General features: G+C 40.2%; 4 protein-coding genes across 6 annotated transcripts; all 4 read left to right on the forward strand.

Annotated features, from left to right (window-relative positions):
* Nucleotides 1-3,470: 3,470 nt before the first annotated feature.
* LOC117575600 (uncharacterized) lies at nt 3,471-4,030 on the forward strand. The gene has a single exon (XM_034259868.2). The coding sequence runs from the start codon at nt 3,530-3,532 to the stop codon at nt 4,028-4,030; it is 501 nt and encodes a 166-aa protein (XP_034115759.1). The 5' UTR covers nt 3,471-3,529.
* Nucleotides 4,031-4,050: 20 nt separating this feature from the next.
* LOC117575601 (calmodulin-related protein 97A) lies at nt 4,051-4,733 on the forward strand. The gene has a single exon (XM_034259870.2). The coding sequence runs from the start codon at nt 4,198-4,200 to the stop codon at nt 4,645-4,647; it is 450 nt and encodes a 149-aa protein (XP_034115761.1). The 5' UTR covers nt 4,051-4,197; the 3' UTR covers nt 4,648-4,733.
* A 2,990-nt stretch (nt 4,734-7,723) lies between these two features.
* Nucleotides 7,724-8,551, forward strand: LOC117574748 (uncharacterized). The gene has a single exon (XM_034258688.2). It carries the CDS (start codon nt 7,724-7,726, stop codon nt 8,549-8,551), a length of 828 nt encoding a protein of 275 aa, XP_034114579.2.
* Nucleotides 8,552-22,916: 14,365 nt separating this feature from the next.
* Nucleotides 22,917-23,799, forward strand: LOC117574809 (uncharacterized). 3 transcript variants are annotated; one of them, XM_034258774.2, is made up of 3 exons: nt 22,917-23,075; nt 23,151-23,544; nt 23,611-23,794. In XM_034258774.2, the coding sequence occupies exons 1-3, from the start codon at nt 23,006-23,008 to the stop codon at nt 23,615-23,617; spliced, it is 471 nt and encodes a 156-aa protein (XP_034114665.1). In that variant the 5' UTR covers nt 22,917-23,005; the 3' UTR covers nt 23,618-23,794. The 3 variants fall into 3 exon arrangements, with proteins under 3 accessions (XP_034114665.1, XP_034114667.1, XP_034114664.1); XM_034258776.2 differs by having other exon boundaries at nt 22,924-23,075; nt 23,148-23,544; nt 23,614-23,799; XM_034258773.2 differs by having other exon boundaries at nt 22,925-23,075; nt 23,148-23,544; nt 23,611-23,798.
* The last annotated feature ends 1,273 nt before the right edge of the window (nt 23,800-25,072 follow it).

The raw sequence follows: 25,072 nt of genomic DNA on the forward strand, positions 1-25,072 counted from the left end.
TCACTTCCATTTCTGGTGCCGTTTTCCATTTGGTTTATTGCGAATTTTATTGTTTTGCGGTGGTTTATGGCACTGCCAACGTAGTGTGTAAATATTTACATTGGCTCCTTCACATTCTCATTCGCTCACTTCCACTTCCACTTCTACGCTGAGCTGAGCTGAGCTTTCGCTCCCGGCAATTTTCCCCCAGATGCGTTAAATATGCAGAAAAGTGCAATATTTGCTTGGCTATTTCAATCAGCGTTGATGACGTTCGCCTCGTAACGTGGCCAGAAATTTTCAATTAAAAACTGTACCGCAACAGACACTGTTCCTGCGCCTCTGTCAAAGGCATTTTACGAGCAAACGGTTTTGGGCAAATTATTTGCTATTTGCTATTTGCGGCCTGCTTAAATTTTATTAATTTGAAACAAAACTTAATTACTGTACATACACAAGCAACGAGCTGGACTGACCTATTAAGCAAATGGGCTTACATAAAACTTTGCCAGCCATCCAGAAAGTAGCTGCGGGCGTAGGCGAGTCTTTGGGCTGCAGCAATAAAGGGGCGGAAGGAACTGCACTAAAACAAAGCGTGTAGAAATAATGTGCTAAATGAACAAAGCTTCGCCATGAGAATGAGAATGAGACCGAGAACATCAAGTGGGAAGCTCGTTTTTGGGCCTGTGGGCGGTTCAAGCAAATACAAATAAAATTAACTAAACTCAAAACAAATACTCAACTTTGTGCTCGCTAGTCCAGTTTGTAAAGTGTGCTGTTCAAAAAAATAAAAATACTGCAAAATAATTAAAAACTAATTAAATGGGCGAAATAGAGGAAGAGAGAGAGGGAATGATGGCAGTTGGCAGCGGGTAAGTGTTGTTTACTGGGCGTGGCAGGCGCCGTTGTCGAGCTGCTGTAAAACTTAATTAACTAAATGCCAGACAACAAAAACTAAAACAATAACAATAACTCCACAGAAGTTGTCGCCCACTTGCCCACTTGTCCCCTTACCACACGCCCACCAATGCCGCCCACAAATGCCGTGCTGTGCTATTGCGATGCCCGTACACGGGGCGTATGAGTAATTTAATCATTGTGTTGGCCTGACCAAAGCTTTTGTTGTCATCCACAAATGCAATTTGTGTCACAAACAAACAAGAAACTAACATGGCCAAAAGGACTTATACACAAAGTCAACAAAAGTTATGACTTTCTGTGATGTGCAAGTCTCATAATTTCATGAAAGTGAAACATGGCAATTGAGAATCCACTCATAAAAACCAGTTGAACTAACAATTTTATAGATCAATTTAAAATAGAATTGCTATATTATATGTATTTCAACATTAGCACGTAATATAAAAACTCGTATCTTTTTATTGCATATAAAAAAGTGGTGTTTAAAGGGATTTAATTAATACGCTTGCAAACAATTTAAGTATTTAGTTGAAGTGGAGCTTAAATCAATTACTGATTGATTTATTTCGTACTCCATGCCTTTTAATGCCTGCACGTGCAACTTTGATTACTTTAAAGAGCAAGATGCCAGTTTTCATTTGGCAAGACTTCTCTGATTCGTTTTTATTTTTAGCCAGACTCGTTGGTAACTTAACCTTTGACTTGCCCCGTCTACATATTTGCCTTTACACTTAAAGCAGCAACAAGCAGCAAGCAACAGCAAGTTCTACTCTTGCAGTGTTTTTGTTTTAAAATGCTTTCTCCTTAGTCCACAGCCTCCATGGGTTGTAAACAGAAAGCCATTGAGATAGAAAGTGGTGGCAGGTTGAATTGCCTTTGCCTCAAGTGCGCCAAGGCAGAGGCTGAAGAAGTCTGCGTCCATGTTGTCCGTGTGTCTGGGTGTTTCTTTTTATATCAACAGCAAACAAGCCAGCCAGTGCCTGAGTTTGCAGTGTGGACTCTGTGACGCTTGTTAGTCTCAATGCTGTGACGGCTTTAATGAAAATTGACATTTGTGGTAAAAAGGAAGAGCGGCAATCAAAACAACTCATCAGATTGGCCAAGCTCATATGCCAATGCATCTGGCTGGCTCCCCAAAGACAATGGCTTTAGCAATAATGCAGAATATTTTCATACCACAAAGTCACACGCTCATTCCTCATCGGGTTGATTGCTGCTCTTCCCCACCGGGGGCAATATATCATTTCCGGTTGCAGTGACGTCCGCAAAATGAGGGTCACAATGGAGCATATTGAGAGCGCTTTGTATGAGAGACAAATTTGCTGCCTATGCTCTGATAGCACTCAATGACAAAGAGCTGTAGCTATGACAGTGTCCACTCAATTGGAACTGAGTGTCGCATTGTGTGTGTAGTGATATCTTCCTTTGCTTAATTAAATTCAGGAGGATAAAGCAATTGAGCAAGTTTTGTGGAAGTAAAGTAGAATTTAGTGTAAGGAGGACTTCAAATCGAATTTTGGTTGAAAAATATAATTTCTTTATAGAATTCTTAAACCATCTACAAATCAAATATATATTCTCTGTTAAGATTCAATTATTTGTCTATCTAATATAGGCTTACTACAAACCCAAGGCCTTGTATAAAATTTAATACTCAACTCAACGTCTTAAAGCTTTCATTTATAATGCCAACTTAAAGCTCTGTAGAAATTCCAAGTAAAATCTGTGTTTTGCTTTTGATTGCAGGTTGTGTTTTTAACAGCCTCAGGAAATTGTTTTTTTTTTTTATTTTTCGTATTTTATTTGAAATTCCAGGTCCAAGCTCAGCTGCTTTGGTAATTACAATTTTAATTAAAATCGTTGCTTTTTGGACATTTGTTTTTCTTGTAGATATTTGGTTGTTTGCCGTTTTACGTGCCGTCTTTTGTGGCATGCAATGGGATTGTTGTTGTTGTTGTTGCTGCTTTTAAGCTTAACGTGCATAAGGCAAATTGCACAATTTACATAATTTCTAGCTGTAACCGGCAAATTGCTTTGGCATCGGTTGCAGCTGGCATATTCCCACACAACATCAACAACAACAACATCAACCACAACAACAATTAGAAATGCAGATCCAACAATCCATAATTGGAACTGCTGCTAATGAGAAGCAAACTCAAGTGACCGACTCACCTGTACAACTTCTCCTCCGTCGTCTACCACAAAAGTTGGTCTACTCCCCATACGTTGTAAACATTTCTCTGCCTAGCTTCATTGGTATGTGCGCATTGAGATTGCTCATGCTTATGACAATTACTCGTGGTGACTCATCTTGACTTTAGGGCTATATTGTCAGCAGACTAAGTGTACTCGATATGCCTTTAACAATGGGGAATACCACTAAGCGCATTAAGCTGAATCGTCAGACGATTATTGCAGTTACAAGTCAATAAAGATAATTGTGATTATAATCTCATAGTATACTAAACAATAGTGTAAATAAAAAATGTTCTCATAGTCGACAGTGCTTTTTGTTTCATTAAAATATTTAAAGTAGCTTCAAATTTTAGTGTCTGCTTTCAATTCAACACACTTCCTCCGTCTATTGCCACTATTCCACATCAGCTTTCTTTAAACTCTATTCACGATGGATACGGACTTTGATTATGGCACTCCACCACCAGAAGAACGCTTAATACGAGAACATACTTTGACCGCAGAACAAGAAGCAGATTTAACGGAAGCCTTTACACTGTTTGATACTAAAAATCAAGGCTATATATCTATGAAACAATTGAAGGATATAATGCATGCAGTTGCGCACAATCCGCTGGAGCATGAACTGCAGGAATACTATAATGAATATGATCCCAATAGTACAGATGAATTGTATCTCAGTGATTTTCTGCATCTGATGTCAGAGCGTTATAAGGACATGACGCCGGAGGATGAGGTTATATTGGCATTTCAGGTCTTCGACAAAGACGATAATGGATATATACATGAAAATGAATTTCGACAAATTATGTCTACGATGGGAGATCCCATGGATCCTGATGATGTCGATCAGATTATACTCGATGCCGATTCGAATACCGAGGGCAATATTCTCTATAGAAATTTCGTAGCCATGATGAGTGAAAAGTAAAGCAGGCGACGATCATTTGACAGTTTTAAGTTTCAAGTTTTGGATACGAATAACAAATTAAATGCTTCAGTCTGTAAATACTCACAAAATAGTTTAAGTCGACAAAAAACTCAAAATCGAAACTCTTTTACATTTCTCCCGACAAGAAATCATAATCATTCACAATCATGGTTCAAGATTTGACTGACGAGCAAATTGCCGAATACAAGGAGGCGTTTTCCCTATTCGATAAAACTGGGACCGGCATGATAAGCACTCGGGAGTTGGGCAATCTGATGAAGTCGTTGGGCCAGAATCCCACCGAAGCGGAGTTAAGGGATCTTGTGAATGAAATCGATCTCAATGGTGACGGTGAAATAGATTTTGCGGAATTTTGCTCGTTAATGTCGAAACAAGCGAACGAGGGCGACGCCGATGAGGAACTTCGTGAGGCATTCAAAATCTTTGACAAGGATGAGGATGGTTTCATCTCGCCAGCCGAGCTGCGATTCGTTATGACAAATCTGGGAGAGAAGCTAACCGACGAGGAGATCGATGATATGATACGTGAAGCTGATTTTGATGGTGATGGTCTCATTAACTATGAGGAGTTTGTTTATATGATCACGCAGAAGTAAAATTTGAAGCAAACCCACTTTTATGCAAATTTTGTAAATAGTTCAATGCAACAGTTTAAATTAAAGTTTCGATGAAAGTATAAGAAGAGTTGTCTCGTCATGTTTCCAAGCTAATCATTGGTTTCGTCTGAGCACAACTTCAACATCAACCTTGTGCACGTTGTCATCAAACTTGGGCTTCACTTGCGTCCTGTGCTCTTCTCTTCGCTTGCTCATATTTGCGTAAATTTCATGTTTCGGTTTTTGTGGTCGGTTGCTTTGAGAATTTTGCTTGAGAGACTTTTGCCAAGCACTGAGCACTGTGCGGCGTCTGCCTTCTCCTCCATATGCTGATGAGGCTTCGTGGGCGTGGCAGACATCTGAGCTGAAGCTGGGACGGTGCACCTTTGTGGCTTGCGAGCAATTTTCCTGTTGCTTAAATTCAATTTACTTATGCATTAAAATTAAATTTTACCTGAGGCTCAATGGCTCTCGACTCAACTTGCTGTGTTCACTCTGCTGCAGGCGCAGTACAACATGTTCCTGCCTTTATCTTTTTTTTTGTTGATCCTTTAGGGAGTATCATGACATTTTTGCATATTACACTACAAATTTCCTGATGGCGTTCCCGGTTAACGAAATGCCAGCTTTGCTTAATTGAAAGTTCTCAAAACATTGGCACAGAAATCGATGCATTTTCAAGTGTAAACGATCCAAGTGACAGCCACAGCAAAGGCAATGGCAATGGCAATGGTAACAAAAAACAGTGCAGATTTCAATTTCAGATGCAACATCAATAAGCACTTGCAATGGCATAAATATAATATATACCCCCAGAGAGAGAAAGAGAGCGAAAGAGACATATGGTGGGAAGGAAAAGGGGTGAGCATAGACATAGCTGCTACAATATTTGCCTCTGATACTCACATTCTGGTCGTCCCAGCTCTGATTCTGGCACTGGCTTGGGATGACGACAGATGCCATTCGATGGTCCACTGACTGCAGAGGAAATTGAATTTGTGTGTGGCTGAGCATTGTTGTTGCCGTTTCGGTAGTGTGGCCATGATAGAAGGGCTGTGAACCTAGGTCAGGGACAGATCATAACATTGCAAATTAATGAAAATTTACCTGTAAATCATTTGTGTTTTCTTCATTAAGTAAGGCAAGTAATTGCAATTAAGATACCATTTCAGATAATTACAGCCTATTGGTAAAATGGAGTTTAATTAAAGAGCATTGCAAGTTCGTTTGCAGTGTAGTAGTTGCATTCGCCAAAATGTTCCATTCACATCGATTTCGTGTACGATTTTTTGCGGTTTTTTGCCACACCAGGACCAAGGCTCACACCCACTCTCGGGAGTGTCATTTGGGACACTTCTGCACATGTACTTGGTCACGCAAAAAGGCGCATGAAAGTGACGTGGATGAGGATGAGGATGAGGCTGAGGATGGTGATAGGGCTGAACATGAAGCACAAGCACAAGCTGAGCGTACAAGGACATGCTGGGTGTGTGGGGCGTCGTGAGGTAGCCCGACAAATGTGCAAATGCCACAAGGCAGCTTGCAAGCGAATAAGTTTCGTCTGTGCCGTTTGGGGGCAAGGACAAGAGCCAGGCAAAGCCAGGGCATTCGGAATTGCTGCCAGTTGCGGTTGTCGAGTGTCCATTTCTGCAGTAATTCAACTCCACTTAAATATTTTGGAATATTTTCGAGAGAGAAAATTCCCCCTTTTTAATTGATAGTAAAGCATATTTAACATAAAGACCTTTTTCTACTCTTTAAATTGTAGCATTTTCCGTAAAATCTTTATGGCTCGTAAAAACTGACTTTCGTATGGCAAATCTAAGTTCTTAGCCAGCATAAAAGTGTGGCAAAGACGAATACCCTTTTGGGATTAGCAGATCAACGCACAAAACGACCCACAGAGCAATCGTCTAGGGGTCTTTTGTGGAGTTACCAGCTCAACCATTTCGATAATGCCCCAAAGCTTATCAAGGACAAAACGACTTGGTCAACAGTTGAAGGGGAAGGCAACCGAAGCTGGCAGTTGCTTTGATGACCCAATTAGTTTTGACCAAAAGAAGAAGAACCGAACTTATTTTGTTTATGATATGTGGGCGAGCTTTTCATGTTGTAAAATGTTTACTGTTTCATGTATTGTATTAACCGGCTAAACCAGAATTTATGTCTATAACTGCGCATAGTTGTAAAATAGAAATTGCTAAAAGCACTTTAACCCAATTAACTAGACGTATACATAATGTTTCAATGTATTGGGATTTCACAGAATTAGAACTAAAGTGTAATAATGTTACGCAAGGGCTGATCATATTTATTCAGAATAAAATACAATGTCACAAATAAAAGGTTCACTACAGTTGTTAACACAAATGACGCGTATACGTAATATTTCAATGAATTAGAATTCCATAGAATTAACGCTGCATTGTGTAAAAAGTTTATGTAAGAGATGGTCACACTTATTCAGAATATAATATACAAGTGAACAAAATTCGACACCGCTGGTTACACAATTGACAGGGCGTATGCGCAATATTCAAATGTTTTATGATTTCTTGGAATTAGAGCACTTTGATAGTGAAGTGTTCAAATATGTAACATCTGGTCACACTTATTCTGAATACAATATAATTTTACACATAAAAGGTCCATTAAATAAGAATTTCGAGCCGTGCTCGTTGAATTTAAATACACTTTCCATTTTATGACACTTCAGCGCAGCTCTTAGCAAAAATACTTTTGGATTTGTTTCTGCGAAACTCAGCTTTGCTGTAGTGTTTCACGCATATCTTAGGGTATCATGTGGCTCTTAAGGCTGACGAGCTTCCACTTTCAAAATGTTGCCGTTAAATTGCTTGGAAAAGTTATGCGCCGAGCCTGCCTGCGTCTGTCGTCGCCTTTGCTGTATTTCCACGTTGCCCCTCCCGTCATTACTGTTCGCCTACTGCTCGTGCAACATTTATATATTTTTATTTTCCACTCTGTAAGTTGACTTAGCAAACTACTTGAAATGTAAAAATGTTCGAGCGGCAACTGAAAAGGAAAACTTGCAGAAAGTTTGAAGGCTCACGTAATTATGCGAATTGCACAGCTAACTCAGGCTTTCAACCCGTTACTCCTGGCACTTTTGCTACTCCAGCACATCATCCTCACACCAACCGGGGCAGTTCATCAGCTGGGTCCGCTGCATCATCGTTCGCGCCTCAATGTCATGGATCAACCGGATGACATAGGAGACGATGGCAATGCCGAGAGAGGCGGCTGCGATATGATGAATCGCAACAATCCAAAGCAAACAGCCACAAATATTGCCCAAAAGGCCGCCCAGGAGGCAGAGCAGGCGTATGGCACACAGCAGTGTGCAGCAGACGAGGTCGCCCACCAGGTGAAAAAGCAGCTGGCCGACAAGGCGAACACGGCAGCCAAGGCAGCCGAAGCGGCGCTGTCATGCAAGCAACAGATGGTGGAGCAACTTGAGTCAGAGCTCTGCGTATCGGAGACGGCATTGCAGCAGGAAACCGCTTTGGTGGCAACCAGCCAAAACAATTTAAATTTCGCCTGCCAGTCGGCAAAGCAAGCACATCAATTGCTGCTTGCGCTGCAGAGCATCATCAAGATTGCCCATGAGAATCTGGCGAATGCCAAGAATGCGGCTGCAGGTGCCCAACAGCAGCTGGCGGAGAAGGCGCAGCTTATAGAGTCGGCACAGCATCGCATTGATACGCTTAAGAAAATGCTTGAAAACGCGCGCAAAGATCTCGAAAACATCAAAAAGTCTGCCTACAAGGCGGTCTGTGCTGCTGCCGAGGCACGTCAGAAGGCAAACAGAGAACGAAGGAACAGCGGGAGGAGCAGCAACCGAAGGAAGCGCCACAAGATACACCAAAAGCAACAGCTTCAGTAGCAAGTGCATTTCATTTTATTTTCTATCGATTTTCCACAATAAATAGAGAGCAAGTCTCTATTAAATAGCTACCAAAGGTTAAAGGGGAAAATCTGTTTCAGACTATATTCATATGCAATCTTTGGCTGTACAAGTTTGCAACTTGTTTTTAACCACACATCCATCAATCAGCATTTGATTCATCTATCATCGATTCAGTGATTGACAGCCATTCATCCACTCGCTATTCATGTGCATGCTTTGATTATACAAATTGGTGTGAGTTTCATTTTAAAGCAGAGATTCTGTATCATTAGAATAATGAACAACAGTATTCACAGATAGTTGTCTATATCCTTGAACCAATACTTGGTAACTTTCCATCTCTTGCTCTTAATCCGCTTATTCAATATGGCAATTTATTAGAAAATACTTTTTCCTCGTCACTTCTCTTCCCACACATTAATAGAAATGCGTTGCTTTGACAACGAAACCCATTCAATGGAATCCTTTGAGAGGCTTTAACGTCGCTGGGATATTTTTGGGCGCAAAAGGACAATAAAACAATTTGTCGAAATGCTATGGCGTTCACAGTTTTCACTCGACTTTTTCGCCAGCTTGTGCGACAACGACAAGGGGCGATGGCATAAAAGTTTTCTACACACGCTTTCAATAATGATTAGTTTTGGGTTTGTTTTGCGACAAAAAAATAAAAATAAATATTTGGTTTTTAAAGTTTTGTTAGCTTTTCTTTCGTTTTGTTATTTTCTTTTTTTTTTATTTCGGTTTTGTCATAAAGTTTGGCGCGAGAAATGACAATAAATAAATTTTTGAAAAGCCATTAATTGGGTCATCAACAGCAATGCGAAAGCGAAATGTGTTGAATAACTTGAGGGCCCCGAAAAAGTTTCTTGGGAACACTTACTGCAAAAGCATTGAACGCAAAACCCTTGAGGATAGCTTGGGTCATTTGAGCCTCTGATCTGTTAATCCCCAGACATAGAACTGAACCGAAAAAGGGTTGTGCTTGTGCTTGTGCTAGAAACGATTGGATTTGCCATTTGATTGAGAGGCAACTTTTGTTTTGGCCTTGTTGTGTTGGCCAGAGACGGCTTAACGCGTGGCAGATTAAGCCGCATGCGGCCTAAATCACTAACACTTTGTCCGCACTGTTTTCACATGCATGCCAGAGAGTTTGTCTGCCTGCCTGGCTGCCCCCTCAAAAATATTTGCTGACACTTTAATGCCAACACAGCTGCCAAGTGTTGATCGCTCAATTGCCAGCAGCAAAACGCACAAAACTCAAATCCAACTCAAGGCAGCAGCAGTAGCAGCACTTAAACCAACTACAACGACAAGAACAAAAAACTACTAAAAGTCAGGCCGGGCTAAACTACGAGAGTGAGTTTTGGGTTGAGTCAGGGACTGGAGATGGTTTTTCGGGTTTTTCGGATGGGCGAGGGAGAAGGAGTAGAAGAGAGGTGTTGCCTCCTTGTCAGTCAACAGTATCAACATAAACCGCAACGCCCCCTCGTCAACGCCCTTCCCACCGAGGGCCCCGCAATCCGACAAACAAGAACGACAACGACTACGACAATGCTTGAATCTCAACAGTTTGACCAAAATGTATTCATTTCAGCAATGGCAATGCTGCCATAATGTTTGAATGCTTCTATTCGTGTGCGTTGTGTGTGCTGTGTGTTAGAGTGTGGCTGTTGGGTTTTTGGTTTCGTATCCAATTTGCGTATTTTCGGAAACAAATCAAAACAAATGAAATCAATTCGATGAAGCAAATCTAATTTCATGCGTATTTCCTCGCTTTTTGCTGGACAATAAAAATTTCGGCCGAAAAATGAGACCCAACTGTGTGTTCGTGTGTGTGTGTTTGTTTGTGTATGTTCTTGCCTCAAATTGTGGCATACTTATATACGAGTTACGATAAAAATTCAAGCAAACTGGCGCCAATTGTTTGGTCTTGTGGGCGTGACAGCCAACACATAAAATTCAAGGCAAAGAATCAAATTTGCCTAGTTCTCTCCTCAAGCTGACTTAAGTCAAGAACTGTGGGTGTGCTTTGTATTTTCGTAGAACATTAGGCACAACTCTCGATTATGCCCGGAGAAAAGGGGTTGGGCAGGTAATATCTATCACAAATTAAGTATACGCACAGCAGTCATAAATGGACCCACCGTAGACTTACAATGCCATTAACATTTCACCTGGCCTGTTTCATTGGGAAAATGCGGCATGTCCCACGCCTCATCATAGCAACATTGTTGTCCTGTTGTTATACGGTTATTCCGCTGATATTTGCGCATTAATTTCGTATCATTTAACATTGGCTCGACTATATTATTTACTGAGTACAACTCCCACAACACAGCAAGGATCGGGGAAATATACGCTATCAGGCCAGCCAATTGGAAACATAGCCAACCTGCTGGTTAAAACTGAAGGGAAGACAAAACATGAGTGGGGGAGTGGGAGGGGAAAACAGTTGCCAGACATATTGAAATTTATGCGTAACGGCAAATGGCAAATGTCGATGTCGATGTCGGTGTATTCTGTTTGTTTAGTTTAATGACGGTTATTACATTACCCCGAGATTAATTATTGTTCTTGCTACTGTTTCGGTTCCTGTTTTGTTGTGCCGTGTTGTTGATGATGTTAACGATGCCAGCGCTTGTTGTTATTCTTGTCACTGCTATTAGCCTGATTAAAGGTTATGGATACAGAGCATCAATATTGATTGATAAGCAGCATTAAAGTTAGTTCTAAAAATGTTTGGGCATGGGTAATTACATTGAATATAATATTCAATGTTCTGGGTTATGAATTAAATAAATAATTAATGATTGCTTATTAATAAATAATTATCGAAAATAAATAATAAATCTGACAACAAATGTACAGTAAATAATTGCATTATAATGGCTGTGAATATGAACAACTAAATAAGCTATTAAATAATGAATAAATGGTTTACATGTCCGGGTAAAAAAGTGCATAGTAAATAATTAAATACAAAACGTAATTATCAAATGTGTGTTAATAAATTTGTGACAGCTAAATTGTAAATCACTTCTAAATTAATTGTTTATTTTTTGCAGGCACATTTAAGGTGAGAGTAATTTCAAAGCGTGTTAATATTTTTAGATGTTAAACAAACAAAATAAATTACTTCAGAAGGCTTTCAATGTGCCACAAATCAACTCAAGTGAAATTTGTTTTCATTTTTGCACTTGCAACCGTTGCGTTTGATAATAGTTTAATTATGCAACGTAAACATTGAGTAACTTCGGCCTTGGAGAGTCGCTCGCATTGTAATGGGAATTATAGACAGAGTCAGTGCACTGTGGAACTTCAGTGGAACTTTTCTTGGAGTCTGTCCCAAGGCGTCTCTCTACCTGGGCAACAAAGAGAAAAGGTAAATAACACTTTGCCTCAGCAAAGGAAAAGGGATAGAATGGGGAAAGGGCGATAGACAGGCTGTATGCCACATGCCGCATGCCACCGACTGCGATTGCTTGCCAAAGTTTGCACTAAACTGAGCTCGGCTCAGATTTATTTCAATGCGCTCGGCGCCGGAGGTGCTGCAGCAACAACCAGCCAAGACTTTCAGCCAAGACAAGCGCCAAAGTGAGCACAGTTCATGCAACTTGGCCAACAACAGTAACAGTTGGCAACAGCAGCAGCATCAGCAGCAACTACAACAGAAAAAAAATCAACTGTGTCAGTCAACGGCAGTTGTTGCAAAGAGAAACACATTATAAGCAAAGTGATGCAAAAAAAAAAAAAATGAAGACAAGAAAGCGAATAGAATATTTTTCTCTCGCTCGCTCTTCGTCTGTCTTTTTATGTGAAGCGGAAATTTATGTTATTTTGCCAAAGTAGCTGCAACAATTTCCCAAAGTAATATGAACAACAGAGAAGCTTTTTGTAGTCAGCACCGAGATATTTATTAAGTCAAAAATTAAGTTAAAATTGTTTCAGTTTCAGTTTCAGTTGGAGCTTCAGCTATTGTTGCTGGCTGCTGGCATCTTGAGCATGTCGGTGCACATGTCTGGTGAAGGCATTCAATCAACAAGCTGCCAGGTGTCGCTCTTTGTTAAGCTCATTTGCATGCAAGCTTCTTGCAACAATGTAGTTGCTTCATAAATTATGCACTTTGTCAAATGACTTTTGCTCCCTCCCTCTTTCGCTCTTTCCCTCAATTCCCCATTCTCAAGCTGTCATCTTTCCTTTTCTTGCATTTTTTTTCTCTCATGCGCGTCGTATTCACACTTTTCCTTGTGTGTTATAATCACACAAAACTGTCAACAATTTGCAGCTGTCATCAGTCTCTGACACACTCCACGTCAAATTTCTATCAAAATCTCATTAGCATCATCCGGTGTGTGTGTGTGTGTGTGTGTGTGTGTGTGAGTTTAGGGCGTGTCCTTAAACCCTGCCCTGCATTTGTACATTTGTACAGCGAAAAGCAGCGCGGCAACGAAAAGCTTCTCTAATTAGTTCAACGGTCTCGCGTTTTCATTTAAACAAGCGCAAAATGCCGCACCCTGTATTGTCCGACAAGTTGTAATTTCGATTCTAATTGCAGTTACCACCAAATCGTGGCTATTCAATTGAATTTCTATTACTGGTGCTTCACACTTTCATTGCATTTGAATTACTGCTGATTTTGGGTGTGTTTATGCTTCAGGCTATTGTTTGTATACCTGCTACCTTTAGAAGAGTAGAGTATTACCAATTTGTGCCTCTATGAAATGTGTGTAACAGGCAGAAGAAGGCTTCTGCGACCCCATAATGTATATATATATATATTCTTGATCTGCGTCAACAGCCATGATGATACAGCCATGTCCGTCTATCCATCCGTATCTGGATCTCAGAGACAATAAGACAAAGAGACATCATTTTGGACAGCATGCAGATCAACTTTGTTTCAAATTTTTGCCACGCCCCTGCCGCATCGATAAAATTCAAATAACAACAACAAATATTATAGTAACTACAGTATTAAAGATTTCTGAAAAATTTGTTGCAATCAGATAAAAAATGTAGAAGTTATTTAAGAAATTATTTTTATGGGAAAAACGCCTAATTGCTACGGGTCGTAGTTACTTTGGCTGACATTCTGATATTTCTTTCACTCTTTGGTATATTTTTAATGTAGTAATCATTAGCTTTTTATATAATTTCAATATTTCTGCGGTATATTATTTTGGTATTTTTTCAACATTGTGTTTGCTTTTGTTGCATATTTACATATTTAACATTAGATTTTCTTTTCTGAAAGCTGTGTTTCAACTTATAACTAAAGATAACCATATTGATTTAAATTCTTATAACATAAATATTTGAATTACTCCTGCTTCTAGATGTGTTTTTGCTACTGACTATTAATTTTCATAAGTAGTTTTTGGTTTACTTTTGTTTGACTTTATGTAGAAGCTCTGTTTATACCTATAGCAAATAAGAAGATTTTCCATTAGTAAACATTATTTATAAGACATTTGTGTAAGATTTGCCGATTAGTGTGGGTAAATGAAAATTTAAAAATTCAACAAAAGTAGCTGGCTGGCTGTTAAATGTCCATTCTCGTTGATTGTTGTGGCTAACTGTTGGATAGAAAACACGTGCTCTTCTGTGCTGTGCTCCCCATTCTCTGATGGCACTGTCTGTGATAGCATTTTTATTATGCGAAACGAAATTAAAAATTAAATTTTGCTGTTCGCCTGTGGGAAATGTTGATGCTGATGCTGATCTTTTAGCAGGTTCCAGTGCCTGGTCTTAACTACAGCAAATAATAGAAGGAGAAGCAGACGAAGACGGAGAAGAAGATGGTTGAAGGTGGAGACGGAGGTGGAGGTGGAGGAGCAAACAGAAACAGAAACAACAGCAACATAAGAGGCGCCATGGCATCCCCTTGAGCTCTGCGCAATTTGCGAGCCGCAAAATGCCTAAGGTAATCACTTGCCACAAATTGTTGTTGTTACTGCTTCTGCTGCTGCTGCATAGCGTTCTGCTCCTGCCCCAGTGTAACCCCTCGGAATTCAAGTTCAACTCGAGAGCTGTGTGTTCTTCCTTAACTTTTTCGTATTATTATTGTGCATTATACGGGAAATTGACAAAGAAACTTTTTGGCTGGAAAATAGCAAAGAAAACACACCACGAGCAGTGGAAATTCGCCTTGCCGAATGCCACTTGAGAATTTAATAAAAGTACCTAAAAATACGAAATGCGAGAGGAAGAGGCGGTTCCTTCATGAAGGTAGCGAATAGGAGGAGGAGTACAAGGACAACAAACGAATGGCAACTGGAATTGTTGTGCACAAGTGCCGGTTAAATATTTTAGGCAAATGCCTGCCCTTTAGCCCTCCACCTTATTCCATATCAGCTGGCCTCACTCTTGGGGATGACTTTGCTGGGGTAAAAATAAATCAGCTGGGGCGTAGGCACTTGAGTTGATTTATGGGCCAAGGGAATGGCAACAGCAATAGCAACAGCCAAACTCAAACTGAAAAGCGAAAGCAAAAGCAATGCCAGGTAAGGAAAGGCCATTCTAGTGACAGTATTTCCTCTGCATAATACAAAACCAAATTGCTTGAGCAAAGCAAAAGCTCTGGAGACGGGCCTTGGGGCGACAGCAATTGACAGCAGACAGCAGAATCACAAAGAGAGAGAGAGAGAGAGAGATAGAAAGTGGGGGGCTCAAGTTGTTTTGAAATTTGAGGCGAGAGCAGCTGAACATAAAGAAATCCAGAAAACTCTTTGTGACAGCTGCAGTTCATCAGCAAGTCAGCAATTCAGACAGTTAGACACTCAGTCAGTCTGGCAGTTAGTCTGACAGTCTGGTTTGCCTTTGTGACAGTTAGTCAATCGAGGCTCATGCTGAACCACTTGAAGCCAAAATTGCGACTAAAATCTTCAAAGTATCCGTACCAAGTTTCACCGTGATATGCTCCGGGATCGACATTGGCTGCTGTCTCTTACCTTTGGCACCTAACGCTGTCCGCGTTTTAATTACAAAGCCATTCAAAAGCAAAATTAATTCCCTAGCGCAGCGCAATGGGTGGCCAGCTAAGCTCACAAGCTGCTGTCGGCACGTGGCTGCCAATTGAAGCCCGACTAGAACAGACAATAGCAGAAACACATGCAATGAATAGCTGATGCTCTATGATAAAAAAATCAAATTTACTTAGAAGAGAAAATAAAAAATTGTCAACAAAAATACAAAGCAAGCAAATAAATCTCAGAAAAAATAATCTTTCAACATAATCATAATAAATCCTTATTTAAGACCTCGCATATTCCCCAACTGAAGTTAGCGTATACGTAATATTTATGGGCGCAATTAAAGTTGAATGTTTGCTGGGGCAGCCAAAAAGTAGGCAACACATTTTAATGAGCCATGCGGTAGACAAGAAAAACATAATTAAAACAAGTGAGATAATGTCCTAAGTAGATGCTCAAAAGCTTATTAAATTGATAATATTTAGGCAAACCAAGGTGCTTTGGCCATAAGCGCACTCTTCGACTTCAGCAGGAGTAATAGCAACAGCAGCAGCAGCAGCCACAATTCAGCTGACAAAGCCAACCACAATGATTGGCATGGTGCAAACAGTGTGAGAAAGAGAGAGAAAAAAAATTTCATTAGACTAATGTGTTGCATGTCACATCAACGTCAGTCGCAGTGTAACAAGCAAATGTGAAAATCCCAAACAAACAGATGCAGCTGCCCAGGATGCCAGCAAACCATACCCATAGTGACTACCAGGATACAAACTCACATACACGCTGCACTTGCATGCAGGACACGCTATATTCCTCTATATGTATGTGTGTGTGGGGGTGTGTGTGTGTCTTTCAGTTACAATTTCTCTCGACTTGTTGTCACTGCCACATGCCTCCCATTTCCATCTCTTCTTTTGCTGTGTGTTGCCAGTCATGCATCTTCGTCATCTCGTAGCACTTGTCAGGCTCGCAATACGATGCAAAATGGCTGCTGTACACAGGCTACTCTCGACTCGAGTCAGCTTCATGCATTCCAATACCAATTCGTGATCCACAACTCCGAACTGCATCATCGGCAGGTCCCCAAAGTGATGCATTGTTGTGAGTGCTACTTTTGCATCATTTGTAATCGAATGAAAAATTAGGCACTTGAGCGAACACAACTTACTCTTTGTCGATGTCAACATTATTATGTGTTATGTCTGTTCAGCAATACATATGTATATTTCAATTGCTAGAACGAGAATTGACATTCTTGCAGCTGGGGAATTAAAGTGACTTAAACTCTCCTTTTAAACTCAATAAACATTTATTTGAATTTAGGCAAGCAGTTTATCATATCAGATGAGAGAGCTGCAAATGAAATCTTTATTTTTACAACGCAATCTTTATTTTTCTCACATTTGTTAAATAAAAATAGTTTCAGTTGCCAGCAAAATATTTGCTATATGCAAATTCTCTTGGCTAAAAATATTTAGAATAAAACAAGCAACGATTTAATCGGCTCTCAGAGTTTAGGAGAATTTTGCACAAAAGCAGAGATAAACTATAAGTTTTTTTTCAACTACCTAGTCTCGAATATCTACACAATAAATATGAAATGGAATCTCTTGCCAATTAGCAGGTGCACTTAAACCAACTTAAAGTTTAGAAATTGCAACTAAAACAATTTGAAATAGACACTTGCTACACAGCTGCGAGTGTGCGAGTTCGAGTACGAAATGCGTTGCCTACAATATCAGTTCTAACCTGCTGCAGGTGGTGAGCAAAACCAGCCAATTGAAAACCAAACCAAAACTGACCGCAACAGCCAGCGCCACCACAACCGTTGACTCAACGGCAACAGCAGCAGCACCAACAACAACAGCACCAGGAGTAACCACAGAAGTAGTGTCTGTGGGGCACGTGGCGCCTTACCTTAGTTTGCTGGCTGTTATTTCGGGGCCAGAGCCACTTGAAGCCACGTGCACATGTTCCTGGCAGCCTGTGCCCCCGGGCCAGAGGTTCAATTGAAGCTGCTCTACTGTCTGTACGGATGGGCTGCTCACTGGATGGGAAATTCATGGCCACTTAAATACTATAAAATAGACCAAACGGCCGGCACTAAAATCCAAAAGTTGCGCCACGCTCTGAAACTTTACCTTAGCTTTGGTGTCTATTCTCTTGCCAAATACACATACTCCCTTACACACATACACTCGAACGTGCACACACACAGTCTCACACACACACACACACAGACACACCTTGTGCGCTTTTATGGTTCATCATTTTTTGGGTCAGTCATAAAAAGCATCAAAGTTAAAGTTGAACTTTTTTTTCGAGTTTTCTTTCGAGCGGTAAATCAGTTTTTATTATGCATAAATTAAAAATGTTCAATTAAAAGGGTTACGTGGGGGAACGCGGGTGGATTGAAAAAGGTGGTTGAGTCTCATGTGCACGTAAAAACTGTTTCGTTGGCTTTGCCATTAAACGAAACTTTAATTAAACAAATCGAAGGTGAAGCAAGTTCACTTCAGTTTCAAATTACGTCAAAAGTTTGCGGGTTCATTTAAAAATTGCTTTTGAAGTGACATGGGGCGTATGGGTTATATGCGTATACTTGTTATGTGTATTGGCAGCAGCATAAGTATAAAATGCGCATGCAATTATTTATGCATTTTATGCACATTAATGAATTAATTATTGTGTATTAATAATGCTAGGTAAATAAAAATAAAGTGTTCCATTTAAATTCTTCACGTTTTGTTTGATTTCTGTTAAATAACAATTGAGCGCAACAATTGATGTATTCGCGAAACATATTCATTATTAATTTGTGTGTGTTGTTCAACTGTAACAGCAATTTATTGCTCATTTTTTATGCTATATATTACGTATACGTATTTGTTGTTGCTGATGTTGTATATTCATTATGGTTTCATTTCTGTTTATTAAATGGCAAATGTGCGAAGAATAAATATTGATGTTATTTATTTATTAACAAGCGTGTGAAGTGAAACACGACACGGGATCTTTGCTATATTAATTTTTCAATGTAATAAAACCCCTCGAGGCATGCAAAATGCCAAAGAATTGTTAACAGATTGCTGGGAATGACAATAGACAAGCGCATTTAAATACTTTGCGAAAAAATGGCAATTTAAATTAACATTTTTACAATATGAGCGGTGTAATATCCTTTAGGCGTTTGTAAATTAATATAATAAAAGGAACTCTTTTAAATATTTTCTCTACAATGTCAAACTCAGTTTTGTTTTCAGTTATTTGCGTGGTATTACAAAAATTGAATAACATGTAAATTGCAAAGCGCTTGGTGAGGAAAGTTATTATTTAATTACAGTCCAGAGACATGACAAATATTTCACTAAAATATTTACTTATTATTAAGTGGCAGTATTTTATTACAATAAACGATTTTATTAACAGCTTTAAATATTTGTTTGTAACTACACTAAACAAATAGAAGACGATTAAGTTGGTGTGTTTGTGTATGAAGCGGAAAACCAACAACACTGTCGATATGCCAAAACTTTTGACACTTCTTTGACAACGAGAGCAACAACGACAGCTGGAGCAACAAATAGTCAAAGTACAAACTGAAAGGCAGCGTGTGTGTGTGTTGGTGTGTGTGAGTGTGTCAGTCAAACGCATGTCCCAAGGCGATAAAAATCAATTTCCCTATCCCAGACATGCAAACAACTGCAATGACAACGGAGGCAGCAACTTTGACAGAGGGACATCTCGGGGGAGATGTGCAAGCTGAAAAATTAAGAGACACATGCCAAGGCGCACGCAAAGTGCAGCGAGGCGAGAACTACGACAACGACATGACAGCGGAAGACTGTCGACGGGAGACAGGAGACAGTCGAAGGAGACAGTTGAATGGAGCCAAAGGAGTGCCAACAACAGCAGCAGTCGGAGCAGCGGGATGGCGGGAGCATGAGCCACATAGCTAAAGGAATGCAATGCAAACAGATTTAAATGCATTTGACGATGCTGTGATTTGATTTCGATATCCTTGATGCCACCTTCACCACCTTTCCCCGCATCTTCTTCAACCCACTTTCTCTTGCTTGCTGCTGTTGACTTTCAATTTCTGTTTGCGCGCAGTTTTCTGATTATAATTCCAATGTTGACGCGACCCTGTTGGCGCCAACGAACATTTTCTTGCTTCATTTTTACCATCATCATATTTTTTTTCTCCTTGCACATAGAGTATATATTTTGTATGCGCAAATTTCGATTTGAAGTTGGCAAAATGCTTCGCTGCAATTGAGGCATCTCGTGCAATTTTCCATGTTGTCCTTGAAAGCTGTCAGTCTTCGATTGATTGTCGTCTGCATTGAGGAGTAATGCGTATTTGGTTGAGCTGCTTGAGCTGCTGCTTTGCTGATTGCAGTTTGCGTCCAATGCGGCGTATGCGTAATGTTGCCCTGTCTTCGTCAAACGTGTGCAACTTAAACATCTTAATGCGTTTTTCGTCCATCCCCAAAAAGTGTGTCACCGACTCGCTTGCGGTAGAACAAAAAGAGGGAAAAAAGTGGAACTTTGTTAATTTTCGCCCGTGCATGCAATAAAGCAACGCAGGCAGCGTCACGTGCGCATTTAAGTTGCAAGTTACAACGGCAACGTGCGGCACTCACACACACACACACACACACAGACAGGCAAACACATACAGCTAGTTAGCGCATGTCAGCGTAAATTTAACACACAACGAAACCTGACGCCGCATACAAAACTAAACGTGGAGTAGAAGATAAAGACAGACGACTACCAATTCAACTGATCTCCTTTTCCCCACTTTGTCTCTCTCTCTCTTTCTCTTTCTCTCCACACACCTGAGCAACGTTGCTGCCTCTCTTACATTTTGTGGTTTATTTTTGCGCTCACGAGTGCAATAAAAAGATACCTAGGCGAAAAAGGAAGTCGCGGCAAGTTTTTGGCATCCACATTGCGCTCTGGCATAACTAACTGAGGCAGCAGCAGCAGCAACAGCAACAGCAGCGAATGTGGCATAAGCAGCGCTGCATAATCAGCAAACGCAACTGCAAAGGCGACAACGACAATGACAACGACACCAACAGCATCAGTAACAGTTACAGTAGCAACAACAAGAAGAGCGACAGCGACAACGACACTGACAACATTTATCATACGAAATGCACGTGCCAAGCGTTTGCCATGGTTGCTTCCGTTACAGCATGAACTGGATGCCCGATAAGTCAGCTAGCTTTGAGATATATTCTAGCGCTGGGATATGAACGAGTGCGAGGGTCGCCATGGCAAATTCAGCAATCAAATTTTGATATCAAATTGCATAAAGTGCGTAAATTTTTATTGACTTCCTCTGTGTGTGTGTGTTTCCTAGTTTATGATGTGCACAATATTTGAAACAGAAAAATCGCATAAATGTTATGGTAATGCTTCGGCTGGATTTAAAAGTTTTTACTAAAAATAAGATATTGGTTTGTTATTTGAAGTGTGTATAATTCTTAACAAAAAAAGAGAAAAATTGGGAACATTTTTTTGATATACTACTTGGTACTTATAAAAATAACTAGAGTATATAATTTCTGAATATTTGGTTGTCATTAGATAAAAATTAAAAAGTTAATAAAGAAACAATTCTCTATGGCAAAATCCCAATGACGCAGTTGACTTGGTTGACAATCTGGTGTATTTTATACTCTATAGTATATTTTGAATGTAAAAGTATATCGACATACCAAATATAATATTCGGAATATATTAGTATGTTTGTATATACGGTATATTTTGGAGAAAAAAAATGGATAAAATGGATAAGTGAAAATAATAAAAACTATATCAATGCGCTAGGTTGACAATATAGTATATTTTATACTATATGGAATATTTTCAATGCAATGGTATATAGATATACCAAATATAGCCCTCGGAATGATTTAGTATTTTTGAATATAAATACCAATACGTACATTTATATTTTATTTAATAGCTAATTCATTCCATTTAATAGTCCCACTTTATTGGCAACTTTTAAGCACCAACCTCGTTGAGCACACACACGTATGTGTTTAGGTGTTGTACAATATATTTACAGTCTGTGTTGCTACTGTTTGCCAATGCATAATTAGAATGGGTAAACTGTATGCACTTAGTTTAAATTTCAATGCATTAGCCAATGCACGGCTCGGCTAGTTGAGTTCTGTTATGAATAAAGTGGATCAAGACCATAACACCATATGAATAGTTCTTAAGCTCCTTGGCGTAGAATGACTATAGAGCAGCCAGCAGCCCGCAGCCAACAGCTAGCACTTTCGACTGGCTTTGACTGATTGCACAAATACGTTCGAATGCGAGAGCGAGCGCAAGTGCAAGTGCGAGTGCTCGACAATCGGTGGCAACAGACGGTGGCAAGTAAATGCTGCATAAACTTTGCTCCGCACACAAATTGCATTCTGCTGTCATGAAAGTTTCTACACCTTCAACCCAATGCAATTCAAGTGGCACATCGTTGTCGTAGTCGTTGTCGTTGTCGATGTCGATGCTGTTGTTGTTTGAGCTGCTTAAGTGCCATGCATTGAGTTGTTTTCCTTACACCCTCAACGCTTCAGTTGCTGTGTCTTGTGGGACGCGGCCCCATTCGCTTTAGAAAATCGATGCCCGGAGCGCATTGTTTTTGCAGCCGCACTTCAACTTGAAATTGTTTTGATAAACTAGCTGGCTATGCAAAGCAGCAAATAGAGAAAGATGCTCCCATCCCAAGGAACCCAAAGAACGAGCAAAAAGAAAGGGCAAGCGGAAACCTTAAGTAAACCCAAGGCGAAACTTTAAGCCAAATGCCAGTCAGCTGCAACAATAGCACAAAATTTGCAGGCAGCACTTGTCAAAACGCTTGAGTACCGAATACACACAAAAAAAATAAAATAAAAACCAACAAAATACCTCAAGAAACGAGCTTAACTAACGGACGAATAATAAATACACTTTACACGCAGTTGTTTCTTTTTTCTAACACATTGAAATGCAACGCGATATCTCCGCAAATACTTTCTTAAACTACTTGAACTGCCACTAAAACTGCTTCAGCCAATCCTTAAAGTGCATAGAACCCACTTTTAGAGTAAGATAAACACTGAAGTGGCGTTGGAAAACTTGTGACACTCGATGCAACTCGGACAACTGTCGAAAAACAAGTAGAATAAAATTGGTAAAACAATTGTCAATGCGTCAATTTAAATGGATTTACTTGAGCTGCAACAACAACAAGAAGAACCGAAAACAACGAAAATAAAATTCACAAGCGTAGCAAGTTGTTTTGACAAAACTTGCAACAAATTTGATCAGAGCAAAAAGTTTTTGGCAAGTAGCAAAAAGCAAGAACAAATTGTTTGAAGTAGCCTTTGAAATAATCAGACGACATTTACGACTACTCAAACAATTCACAAAAGTATCCGAAATCGAGCTCATCATGAAGTTGAATTTCAAACTAAACCTGATGATATTCTGCAGCTGGTGGGTGATCATCAGCAACTGTTTGGGTAAGTGCAAGCAAGCAAACAACTGCATCGCATAGTCAGCTCAATAGTTGTGTGTGTGTGTGTTTCACTCAGCAGTATGCGAAATTGGCGCTTATTGCCTTAGAGAGATGCCGAGGGCAGCGAAGGCGAACAGCGGCAGTAGAACACGCCACATGTGGCAGCCGCGGCATCCCACCGGCTTGGTGGCTCCTGCTGATGCTGCTGCTGCTGCTGAGACTGGCAGCTGCAATCGACCAACAACTTTGCGGCCGGCAACTGACAGCAATGTGGCAGCGTCCCAGCAGCTCAATGGCATTGGCAATGCAACAATCCAAGCAGCAGCAGCGGCAGCAGCATCTCCTGCGGTGACCCTGGCCAATTATGTCTATCAATGTGCCGCCAAGCGTGCGTCGAGTTCATCTAATTCTTGTGCCAGCAACAGCAATGACAACATATCTCAACTGGAGCAACAGTTGACTGTCTTGCAGTCGTGAGTTTGAATAAATTTCACGCTTTATACTATATATATTTTATTATTAAATGTTATTGATTCCAGAAGTTGAAGCTGTATAATCTGATTGTTTTATTGACTGAGTGACAGCAAAAAGCTGTTTGGAAGTTTCCAATGGCTGAGCACAATGCGTGGCTTATCGAACGCTCAACATTCGCAAATTAAATGTATTTGGGGCGAAATCCCTTTAAGCGCATAAGCTGCGAATATTCATGCCAATTATTAGCAATTGGATTTTACATAATAAATAGAATATAATATTTTTATTAACTAGATTATATTACATCATTTCAGTTCTCTTTGAAGAAATAGTTGTAACTGAATTTACTTGGGTGCTAAAATGCGGGATTTTTCTTTTCTGTGGTAGCAGACATCAGTTACATTTGAGTTAATTATTCTGAAACATGCGCGCTGCTAAATGACCTTCTAATGAAGTGAATTTTTGCTTAGAACGCGGCCATTTTTCATGAGCTACACATAACGTGCATATTTCAATTAGACAAGCTAATAAAACATAAAAGATGCTTAGTCTGGCAGCCAGGCAGCCACGCCGCAGGCATTTAGAGTGCGCTGTAAAAGCCGCAGCCAGTGGCAGCAACTGTAGCTGTAACAGTGGCAGTAGCAGTGGCAGTGGCAAGTAGATGTGGCAGTGGCAGCTGCCCTTTTGAATTATTAACAGAGCAAAGCGTGGTGCAAAATAATTCCGCAACACATTCAGCGGGGCAAACAAAAGCGCAACATATTTAGCCAACATGCCTTTTGATACAACCAACAAAGAGCAGGAGAGAAAGAGAGAGAGCGAAGAGAGAGAGAGAGAGTCAGAGAAAGGGAGAGAGAGCGAGGCTAGACGAAATAGTAACACATTTTTTGAATTGTTTGGCATTTTGAATGAATGAAAAGCCAACTGGGAGCTTGGTATGAATAGAAAGAATTTGCTGACGTGTTGCTGCTGCGATGTGTATGCGTATATATGTGTGTGTGTGTGGGTGTATGCGTATATATGTGTGTGTGTGTGTGTGTGCACACGCTCTAACGGTCTTTTGACTTTAGCTTAATTAAAACTTTGGTGTGCGCGAAATGCGCGCAAAGCAGTTGGAAAATTAACAAAATTGCTGCTTTGGGAGTTCGGGGAATGAAGCGGGGGCAGCAGGCAGTGGAGGTTTTCTGCATTGAAATTGCAGCTTAAGTCGTAACGCCATTAGGCTAAGCTGTGGCCCATTTCGAATTGCCTGGCTTATGCATTCATAGGCAGGCAGCAGCGAGGCAGAGAACGAAGCATGCTGCAGCTAAAACATTTTGCAAATCGCATCTAAGCTAAATGTTTTCTGTGTCGGTATATCGCTAATATATGTATGTATGCATATGACTATGCTTAGGTAAGCAGTTCTGGCTGCTGTTGCAACAAAAGGTGTCGCACATTAAAAGCAACGCCCAACATTTTATTGTCTATCAACTCAGCTTCTACTTTTAGTTTTTTTGTGAGTATATCCTGCGGGCACAAAAATAG

The sequence above is a fragment of the Drosophila albomicans genome, chromosome 2R, assembly GCF_009650485.2.
Source record: "Drosophila albomicans strain 15112-1751.03 chromosome 2R, ASM965048v2, whole genome shotgun sequence".
Lineage (NCBI taxonomy): Eukaryota > Metazoa > Arthropoda > Insecta > Diptera > Drosophilidae > Drosophila > Drosophila albomicans.